Here is an 11311-nt window from a genome sequence, read left to right on the forward strand (position 1 = left end):
ATCCAGCTACAATTTCAAAGTTTTGAATTCTGTAATGATTTTTATGTTGTTGGTATGTGGTAAAGGTTTTTTTTTTTTTGGTACAATGGCTGCTCATTCTACTCTAGTGCAAGTGCAGTCAGAAGAATCAATAGCGACAACCTGGCATAAGAGTGAAAGAGGGACCTCCGGATGTGTTCAGAGAATCTTTCTGGAGTGATGTGCAACATAGATAGGATTTAAATTTAAATTTTTGATCTGTTTAATGAATAAGTTAGATTTAGGTCGATGAAATTTTAACTTGATCTGCATTCAATCCGTATTTATTTCGATCTGATCCGATTGGCACCCGAGACCCAATGAAAAGTTAGCAACTGGACACCTCTGTCGACCTCCACATATGCGGTAAAGCATGATTCTCGTGATTTCAGCTTACGTGTTGGCTATCTATTGGCTCACAGTGTGGGCCTAGAAAATTTGTGGCGTCGTACCTATTAAAAGGCACCCGGACCCCGGCAATGTCACTCAAGTACCAGCTGGTTTTTTAGAAAACGTCCGTTGTAACATAGTAACGGCCGTTATAATGATTTTGAAAATTACATGTTATATTTGTATAAACAAATAATCAGGACCATTGGCCTTGCTATTGTTAACAGGCATTTTATTTGATTTTAGAAATATTATAATTTTCCACAATTATTATGAAATATTATCATTTTAGAAATATTTTTGATTTATTATAATTTTACTTGAGATCTCTCACTTGAAAAGATCGGTGCCAATTGATCAAGCTATCAGCCATTGATGTTTAACAATTATTCTATAAATAATGCTATTTTATGAACAGTCCTGTATACAAGCATGCATCACCATCTTTGTCCTTCAAATACATCACGCTATTTATATCTGGTCGTAATGATATGAATAAGTGTCGGCACGGTAATATAATTTTCTCAATCTTTTAAGTAAATAAATTACATAATTGAAGTAATTGTAATATATAATCTTTTTTAAAAAATAAAAAATAATAGTACGAATTGTAATACTAAATTGCATGCAACAATCGATCGCCGGTTGACATCTCCACCTATTTATCTAAAATGAAATAATACTTTTCTCCCCTTGACCAATGCATGCCTTTAACAAATAACATCCTTATTTGAAATTGTAATAATTTTTTTTTTTGTTAAACAAACTATAATAACAATTAACATAGTTAAAATGTTAAATTTTTTATCCCTAAATAAAACCTAGTATATCATCTATTTTCATTATGATGATAACTATAATTTTCTACTTGGTCTTTTTCTTTAGATGTAACATATACAAGCATTAAGTTGATACCTTGGGTGAGTCATCGGTACAGTACTTTGAGGCCTGATGATATGGACCACAAAAAAAAAAAAAAAGCTGAGCCCACAAAACACGAGGCCACAGTACTAAAATATCTCCCCACTCGTAAAAAATCTAGTTACTGCAGTTCAGACGCACGGCAAACACCATCTTTCAATCATGACCGTCCGTTGGAAGGACCCCCTCCCCTCCTCAAGACATCTGGACCACGCCGAACCCAATACTAAACCCTCCCTAATGCATCGGTTTCTCGATCACCGACAGCCGGTGGTCCCGGTCCGGACCGGCCGCCAAAATTTAAAAAAAGAAAAAGAAAAAAACCGGGGCGGTCTTGGGGATGTCTCCGTGCTGCCCGTCACGTGCGCTGGTTGTCAGGTAAAGCAGGAGCAGCTGGGTGCGGGCCCCCGGGTTTGGATAATAAGGGTTTGGTTTGCGTCGAGGTTTGGACTTTAAAATAACAAGCATTTTTTTTTTGCATAAATTTAAATTTAAATTTGTTTAAATAATTTTTTTAAATTTATATTTATTTTTATGTTTTTATAAAATACTATTTTTTATAAATGTTTTTGATAGTTCCATTAATTAAAATTATATTTTTTGTTTTTTATCGTGATCAAGTGGCATGTATTTTTTTATATATTTATCTATTAAAAATATTTTAGTTATTTTAATTTAAAATTATTAATTTTTTAACGGTAGTTGGTATGTTTATATATGTAAAAATAAGAATAAAAAAATAGCAAGTATTTTTTGAGAATATATATATATATAATTATTAAATTTTAAAAAATATTTGTATAAAATTTAATATCTAAAAGAATATTGATGTAAAAGTTTTAATAATAAATTATTTTGGTCGATCCAAAAAAAGAACAGGGAAGAAAGCGAGGAGCGGCCGAGCCTGAGGTCTATAAAAGGCTCGCCTCGGTCCCTGCGACGGGGCGGGCTGTCCATCTCTCTGTTGTCATCGTCTTCCTTCTCCGCTACCACGAGCTCGAAATGATGGAACCCTTCACCTCTCCCTCACCGGCGAGTGACCCGACCGCCCCCGTCCCGAACCTTTTCTGGCGCCCCCTGGGGTATGTCGCTCCTCTGGGGAGCCCCTCCCCCCCCCCCCCCTCCTCTCTTTCTCTTTCTAAACTTCTCTTTCCCCAGCCCCTTTTTTTTCATTTTTTTTCGTTTTTGTTCTTGTGTTTTTTGTTTTTCTTGCTGCTGCAGAGGGGAGAGTCTGGAGCGGCGGGTTGGGATTGAGACAGGAGGAGTTGCGGGAGGGGAACAGATGAGCAGTACGGCGGCGGCGCGGCCGCTCTTCACCGTGTCGCAGTGGCAGGAGCTGGAGCTCCAGGCGCGAATCTTTAAGCACCTAGCAACCGGAGAAGCCGTGCCGGTCCATCTTGTTGAATACTTCCGAAAGAGCCTCGAGTCCATGGCGTCCCGTTCCTGCCACCACCCCGCTGCTGCTGCTGCTGCTGCTTGTGAGCTTGCTCCCAACTTTTTCTCGTGTTTGTTTTTTTTTTTTTTGGTTCTTTTCCACTCTGTTTTGTGAAGCTGGTTTGGAAAGTTCCGATCTTTTATTCTCTTTCGCTTCTTTTCGGTGGTTTTGGTTGGAGCTTAGTTGAAGAATGTTGCTTGCATTGGCTTTGGGAACGTTTTCAGGGATCGTTGGAGGGGGTTTTGTTGGCTTGTTTTATGCTAAAAATGTGATCTCGCTATCGGTTTACTTTGCTCTCCGCCATCTATGTGAGTTTCTCGTTGTTTCGAATCGATGGCTCCCTGTGATTGGGTTTCTTTTCGGTGAAATTCGAATCGCATTTCTATTATTTCCGTTCCATATCAAAGCGGGATGTTATGCTTGCTTCTGCTTCATTCATGTTTCAAAGAGTGAGTTTTCTTAAATGCTTTCCATTAAGAATTCTTCTACTTATACTGCGGCTAGGACTTTCTATTATTACTGGGATTTATTGTGGCTGCTTCTTTCATTATTTTGCCGGGGTTTATTGTAGTTTGTTTCGAGCGGCCGTCCTGTTATCAACATTTTATGTGCCTTTATTCAGTTTTTTCTCTACCTTCTTTTCGAGTAAGAATCGAGGTTTTCAATCCAAGTTTTTTTTTTCCTTCAGTAGAATGGATGATGAGCAGCAGTTTTAGCTCTCATATTTACTAATTTCTGTTTCGATCACCTTCAGTGGGTTATTACTCCTACTTCGGAAAGAAGCTGGACCCGGAGCCCGGCCGGTGCCGGCGGACGGATGGGAAGAAGTGGCGGTGTTCCAAGGAGGCTTACCCCGATTCCAAGTACTGCGAGCGCCACATGCATCGGGGCCGTAACCGTTCAAGAAAGCCTGTGGAAGCCCCTCCACAATCCCAGTCTCGGTCCCCTTGTGCATCGACCGTCACATCGCCCGCCCTGACTGGGAGCAGCGGGAATGGCGGCGGTAGCTTCCAGAGCATCCCCCTGCACTCTCTTGCAGGTGGCAGCACTGCTGCTTGCCCTTTCCCCGGCGGCGCCGCCGCCTCCTCTCCGCTGCTGATTGACCCTGGTTCCTATACCGTGGCCGAGAAGGAGCTCAGGTGCTTGCTTTCCCTGTTTTCTTTTGCGGAAATATTCTCTAACAGTCTCTGCTTTAAAATTAACAATCTTAATCGGGAAGAAACTCTGTTTTCTTTTGTCGGTCAAGCGAATGAGTCATATCATCCTAGTATAAATACAACCACAAGCATCAACATAAATGATATCTAGGAGCTCCCAAGTGATCCCAGAGATGGAATCCCGACACAACACTGCAAGAGTGATTGGCAACATAGGAAGCAAGCGGTCGACAAGAACCTTAGAAAGGTTCAAATCCATGTGATTGTACTGTTACTGATATAAAGTTCCAATCTTGGGTGTTCTGCAGAATTAAGCAATGCCCATGTGGCCTAGTTGTAGCTGTTATTTTGCAGGAATTATATGTCGAGATTACGTAAGCTTATCTGATCTTCCTGATTAGAAGTGGAAGATATAAGATGCCATGTTCGATTCTTTCGGTGGCAATGGCCGTTTAGATCACGTTCTAATCGGTTGCAGATGGAATCAGACTTCTGGCTTTCTGTTGTCGGAGATCGAGTTCGGGGGATGACTTGCAGAAGGCTCTTCTCGGTGCTCTGTATGGAATCCAGTATGTCTGTAGAGATTGATGCAGTACTGTTAGCTGACAAGCTTTCCTGCCGTCTTGCATGCTTGACTAAAATTTCTGCTCTGGCTACTGAGTAGGAGCAGGTTGTTTGGCAACTTTGAAATGCTTCCAGTAGAGATGCGAGGAATTTAGAGTTCAGATCTGCCACTTGTCAATCTCCCAGTCTGACCAGTGGGATACTTTGTCAATCTATCTGATGGCATATTATATATAGAAAGTCAGGTTTCGGTATATCTGCAAAAGCACCTGAAAAGACTAATAAAGTGCTGAAAAATATATATTTTTTATCGTGCCCTGTACTTGTTTTACAGTTTAGTTTTTTCTAATCTGCAAAGACATTCTTAGAGAAGCTAGAGTGGAATTGGGTTTTTACAAAGGAAGGCCTCAAGCCAACTCATTCTATAGGTTAGGCTGTAAAATATAATTGTTATGGGGCATTCGGTCTATGAAGTTTGTGACAACCTCTGACTTTGAATAGGCTTAGCTTTCAAGCTTTATGGTTTTCCTTCACATGCTTGTGCAAGAACTAGAGATAGATAGGAAACTCTTGTGGAGGTTGTTATAGAATGTAATAACTGCATATGTATTTGCCTGAGGATTCTTAGTCTTTTCGAACTGCTTGGGAGAGTAATTTATCTTAGACAGTAATCATTGGAATCATGGCATAATTGGCTTTACTAAGTGGAGAAGCTAACCAGTAGGCCACCACATGGTAGTAATTCCTATTTTTTAATGAAATCATCTGTTTCTTCTACCTTGTGTTATAAGTTGCCAGAAAGAATCATGCTTAAGCTTTCTTTGTTAATATTTCATATCGTGTTCAGTTGTTCATGCAAGTTTAAGGTTTCTCATCCTCAACAAAGCAGTTATTGGTGTTATGCGGGCACAAATCCTAAGTGCTTGCATGCAGCATCTTGTTATGATATAACTTCACATAGCCTTTTAACTTAGTTTTGCACATGATGACAACCAAGCACATGATGGTATTTTTCAAATACCATCTTCAAATAAGGGACCTTTTACATTGTTAACTTTCAGGTAGTGATCTAAGTTCCTTGTATGTTTCTATTTGCAGCCTACTAGCAAGGGTGAGTAACAACTACTCAATCATTTCACTGCAAAGCAGCCTCATGTGGTTCATTCAGGATTCATTTTTGGTGTTTTATATTACATTGTGTGAACTTATCGGTTTTTATTCGAGGCATGGTTTTTATATATGATCATCTCATCTCCTCTTACTTCGGTCTTTGGTTTCTCAATTTAATTGTATTAGTAAATTGCATTAGTCTCTGTTTGTAAGTTGAAAGTATCTCAACTTTAATTGATATCATATTGTGGTCAGCTTATTGTTACAAATGCATCCAAGAAGCCTTTATTGTTTTGTTGATAAAACCATTACTGCAACTTGCATCCTGTCTGATATAGATGTTGGCTAAGCATATTCATCGAAGAAGTCTATTGTTTTAGATTTGTATCAATATCTTTCAACTTGGATAGGTTTTTGTTAGTGTGGATTTAGTGATCACTGCATATGAAATTTTTCAGATACAGACTTCTGCATGAGGCACTGATCCCTCTCATATTTGTAACCTGAACTAATACATGACATCCTTTCCAAGCTTGCAGCATCCACTGCATGGTTAGATATATTTAAGTGTTTCACATTGTCAAATTTCTCTGTATCTTTAGCAGTAAGAGAAGCTCACTTCGGTTCAGCTAAAATCATGCTTGAGGTACTTAGTTGAATTTAGTGCGGTGCGTCACCTCAGATAACAAATGAAGGATTCCTGTCTGATAATTGTAATTCAATTCTGAATTCTATAGAGGAAATGCTTATGCTGGCAATTTACGCATGACATATCATTACATTGCGCTCTGCAGCAGCGCTCTTTAGACAAAGTTCTGCGGTTTCAATTCCTAAAGCTTTTCTGCTTGAAACATTTCTACAACTTTAAATGGTTGTTAGCCTCGTGTCAAAGAAATGTCGACTGCTACTGAGCCTTTTTCATCTGATCCCTTAATTCAGGTACCCATATGGAATGAAAGCTGAGGTGGACGAGCATAGTTTCTTTTCTGAAGCTTCTGGAAATTCAAGGGGCCTTGGAATTGACTCTTCCCTCGACAGCTCATGGCGTCCGATGCCGTCTCGGACGTCCTTGTTTCCTCTTTCAAAAGCCAGGAGCAACTCTTCTCTGCAGAGCAGTTATCTTCAGTTCACAACACTGCAAGAACTGGGGCAGGCTTCAATCAGCTCCCTGTCAAAGCCAGAGCAGCAGCAGCATTCTTTCTCCGGTAGCGAGTTTGGGTTAGCGGAGCCTGTGAAGCATGAAAGCCACTCACTCCGACCCTTCTTTGATGAGTGGCCCGGGACAAGGGATATGTGGCCTGACCTTGAAGGTAAGAGGTCCAACCAAAATTCTTTCTCCACAACCCTACTCTCAATCTCTGTACCAATGTCATCCACCGACTTATCCACTACCAATTCCAGATCTCCTAACGGTACGCCCTAATTCTAAAGGCAGCATCCCTCAAACTGTATTTATTTAGCAAGCTTGCTGATTTCATCTTCTTTATCGGTCATTGCAGATGACTCAAGGGCTTGTTGTGGGCATGTGGAGCAATGATGTGGGGTGGGAGACTTGCTTGATGGCCAGGGATCCTCTTCTGGTTTAATCAACAGAATTTTGAGATCCTCTTTATGCTTTTCTGTTGTTGACTCTTGTGGAGGGGTCCTATGTTTGACATTGATTACCTTCATGGGAGTTGTGTTGATTGGTTTGGCATTTAAATTCATGCGTGGTCTTTTAAATAGCTTGTACTGTCTATGAAAACTTTGTATAAGTTCTTTTTGGAATCCAGATGCCTGGAGATATAAAAGCTACTGGAATATCTTGTTCATGTCTTAACATGTGAATGAAACCTGGGCAGCAATCAAGTTGTTCTGCTTCACTGCATGGCTGCACTAGAGTATTCAAAACTTCTGTTCCTCAAATTCAGGCATTTGTAGTTTTGTACAAATATGATCTTTAATACTATATTGTTTTGTCTCTGCCTTCAGCTTTTGCTGCTATCCTCCATTTAGTATCCTGCCTCTTTATTTCCTTCAACTGAAACTTGTGTGGCCAAAGTGGAACAACCTCCACAAGCCGATGCAAAAAAGGGGTGTCCATGGGCCTGACTGCTTTTAAGATGCTGCGTGTTGGATGGGATTAATGGACCTTGGCCATGCCTGTTGATGGGGACCATTGGTCTTTATTGCTATGGAACTTCTGAAAGCTTGAACTGGGAACCACAGAAGCAACATTGATGAAACTTGAGAGTTTAGGAAATGGAACAAAAGCAAACATGGGTGGCAAGGAATAGCTGTATTTGCTGCTCCCCTTCTCATTGCTTCTCCAAACACTGGCATGCATGTCACTACTTTATGGGTGTGACATTTAGGCTTCTGAGGGTCCATCAGACTTTGTGGTGTACTTCACTTGTGTGCTGATGGATAGAGTGTAAGCATGTTGCTTCACGGGTCCCAGGCAGGGGGCATGTATGATGGACATCTGATCATAAATGGTGGGCAACCAACATGCCATTGGATATATCCTAGATCTTTATAGTCCTTGTTTATCCAATCTTTGGCATTTGGGTACAGTTCAAGGGTGTTGTTCCTTTGTTCAGTGATATTTTTTTCAGAACTCTTATGCCAGGAGAAAACTGGCACACCTTCTCTTTCCCCCAAAAGTATATATGGCCACACTGTCTCTCTTAAACTCAGTCTGGCGACTTTCATAACTGATCTGTTCCATTTCTTTCTTAATTGGTTTTTGTGTCCAGAATCTAGATATATGTAGTGTCATCATGTATATGATGCAAGGGTGTGTCCCATCGGGGGGTTGCATGGCCAAAGCTAAGCCGTTGATTTGCTGTTTTTATGGACTGGTGTTGTTCGACTGTAAGAAGCATGCACTATGAGGGACTGAAAGTGATTTCAAGCTGGTTTGGATCAAGCCTGTTTTGGCCCATTTATGGTTTATTTGTGTGATGCAATGTAGATACCCATAAAACCTATAGTGTTATGGCTTTGATTTAGAGAAAGGAAGGGAGATCCATCTGTATTATAATTACCCAAATCTAAATTCGTAGGATGCACCACCCATGACTCAAACTTGGAACCTAAACTTATCAAAGTTTGTGAGTTTGAATTAATTTTGGTTAATGTTGATTAAGTTAGTTTGACCTGATTGAGTTTAGTCTAACTCCAATCTTGATTGGAGTTAGACTAAACTCAGTCTTGGATTTGGTTTAGACATCCAGGCTCCCCCTCTGATGGCTGCTTACATAATAAAAATGGTCTTCTTAGCTCTAGGATTCATAAGAACCCCAGCCCTACCTTTACATTCCTAATCACTACACCCATTATCATAAAAAGTCTAGGTCAACATCAAGTTAATTCAAAGCCTTCCATGGTCAAATCCTTGAATTCATCCTTTAAGCCTAATTATGTGAGGACCCATGTGAGTGTGTATTTAGCCCCATATCGGTTATTTGCTGGGTAGATCTTGGGTACTTATACGGGATCAAGGAACCCAAGTAATATTTTTTGGCTAGCCTTTTTGGGTAAGGTTTTCGGTTGTTACAAATGGTATCAGAGCGAACTTGACCCATATTCTATGTGGATTTGGGGACACTGCAGCACAGGTTCATGAAGATTGACCACGGGCCGGTCGTAGTGCTTGTAATTATATTTGAACTTTTAGCCTAACGAGGACGTCGAAGCTTGAACGAGGGGAGTATGTGAGAATTCTTGCGGGCGTATGTTTAGTCCCATATTGATTATTCGCTAAAAAGATCTTGGGTACTTATACAAGATTAAGGAGCCAAAAAAATACCTTCCGACTAGCGATTTTGGATGAGATCTTGAGTTGTTACAATAGAATCAGAGCGGACCTGACCCATAACCTATATAGACTAGGGGACACTGCAGCAAAGATTTATTGGGGTTGATTATGGACCCCGATCGTGGTGCTTGTGATTAAATTTAAATAGATTTGAACCTTTAGCCTGACGAGGACATCAGGGCTTAAAACAGAAGAGTATGTGAGGACCCGTGCAAGCGTGTGTTTAATCCTACATCGGTTATTCGCCGGATAGATCTTGGATACTTACACAGAATCAAGAAACCCAAATAATACCTTTTGGCTAGCCTTTCTGGGTGAGGTCATGGGTTGCTACAAATTAGATCTTTCATGATCAATTCCAACTCATTTGGCTCGCATTATACTAGCTCAAGCATTGTTAGTCAAATTGGTCTTAAACCAGTTATACTTGGTATCTTGTTTGACTAGTTTTCACCTTTAGTCAAACTAAGTCAAATCAAGCCCGGATTAAAAACGAACACTCTTTCATACTTATTATATGTTTATATTCATTCCTATGCTGGTCCAGTTTATGGCCCAAAAAAGTAGCCACCTATCCTATTGAGCTGCCTAATTTTAAATTAGCCATTTGATTAGGTTTTGGCTTTCTAAGAATTGATATTAGGTTGTGCTTTTTAAATTGATCCATGGCATCACTGTCAAGTAATCACACATGGACACATGAATCCACTTAAAGCATTAGATCTTATGGAGACTCTATAAGGTCCGTAGCCATTAAGCCACCCTTCCTCTCCCTTAGTTGTTAGAGGGGTCACCCATCTCTTCCACTACATTTGTTTTTCCTTTAAGAGAAAGAGAGAGAGGCCTATCCGTAATATTATTACCTAAATCTAGATTTGTAGGATGCACCACCCATGACTCAAACTTGGAACCTAAACTCGTCGAAGTTATATAAGTTTGAATTAATTTTGGTTAATGTCGAATAAGACTCATCCTTAAGTCTAGTTCAGACATCAAGGCACCCTCTCTGATGTGTGTTGATGTAATAAAATGGTCTTCTTAGATCTAGGATTTATTAAAAACCTTAATCAACACCTTAAACCTACATTGAAAAGAAATTCTTGCAATCTTATATCTGATACAATACCCTAGTATTCTTGCATTCTTGCACTAAAACAACTTAAACAAGTGCGTAAAACATGAGATCGGACTAGAAATTGTTATTATTGTGAGAAAGTATCATTATTATAAGCGAAGAATGAAGGAACACAGTAAGGTATATGCATTACCTTTATATAGAGGTTGAATAGGTGAAAAGGGGTTCTCCACAGCACAAAAGAGACTGTGTAGGTTCGGAAATGAAGTTAGTTTGTCCTAATCTTGATTTCAAGGCAATTGCAAATCCATCTTCAGCAAGTGATGGCAGTTGGGTCATTTCAAAAATGTACTTAACAACATTACAGGGCAAATAAGGGGAGGGGGTACATTAGTTCAATGAGAAATTGGTGAATCTGATTAAGAGTGTATAAGTACATTGAGGGCAAAGTCAATGGGATCCTAAAGTAATTTTCCTTTCATTTTTATGATAAAACTTACATTGTTGCTTATGCACTTTATTTTTATGCACCTCTCTCTCCAATTAAATACAAAAATATTTTAATTTTTTGAAATAAAACTTATTTCCCTCCCCCTACTCCTACTAATATATAATGGAAAAGTCTTGAGACTCACTTTACAAAACAAAAAACCTCTTGTGCGCGTACTAGAGAAAATCGTATAGAGTAGGATTTCATTTTAACTATATCTCCCATAGTGTGCATCTTAACGTAGAAGTCTAAGAGCCATATTGCGACAAATGCATGAAGAGTTGAGGCCATCTACTTGCCCCCTCTTTTTCCTCATCAAACTTCTGTCAATCTATCCATGAAGCTTTTC

The 11311-nt window shown here is 39.7% G+C and overlaps 1 protein-coding gene across 2 annotated transcripts; it reads left to right on the forward strand.

Moving 5' to 3' along the window:
- Positions 1-2276: 2276 nt before the first annotated feature.
- On the forward strand, positions 2277-7478 carry LOC103716657 (growth-regulating factor 5-like). Of its 2 annotated transcripts, none has more exons than XM_008804749.4 (5): positions 2277-2411; positions 2551-2807; positions 3519-3903; positions 6535-6905; positions 7095-7478. In XM_008804749.4, exons 1-5 carry the CDS (start codon positions 2332-2334, stop codon positions 7130-7132), a joined length of 1131 nt encoding a protein of 376 aa, XP_008802971.1. In that variant the 5' UTR covers positions 2277-2331; the 3' UTR covers positions 7133-7478. The 2 variants fall into 2 exon arrangements, with proteins under 2 accessions (XP_008802971.1, XP_008802970.1); XM_008804748.3 differs by having other exon boundaries at positions 6535-7007; positions 7095-7431.
- Positions 7479-11311: the final 3833 nt, after the last annotated feature.

This window comes from Phoenix dactylifera, chromosome 5 (assembly GCF_009389715.1).
Source record: "Phoenix dactylifera cultivar Barhee BC4 chromosome 5, palm_55x_up_171113_PBpolish2nd_filt_p, whole genome shotgun sequence".
Taxonomy (NCBI): domain Eukaryota; kingdom Viridiplantae; phylum Streptophyta; class Magnoliopsida; order Arecales; family Arecaceae; genus Phoenix; species Phoenix dactylifera.

Bases quoted from the DNA above. Each gene is read 5' to 3' on its own strand.
- LOC103716657 (XM_008804748.3), top strand. From the start codon at position 2,332: ATGATGGAACCCTTCACCTCTCCCTCACCGGCGAGTGACCCGACCGCC. The intron at 2,412-2,550 runs GTATGTCGCTCC...TTGCTGCTGCAG, and splicing joins CTTTTCTGGCGCCCCCTGGG to AGGGGAGAGTCTGGAGCGGC. The intron at 7,008-7,094 runs GTACGCCCTAAT...CGGTCATTGCAG, and splicing joins CAATTCCAGATCTCCTAACG to ATGACTCAAGGGCTTGTTGT.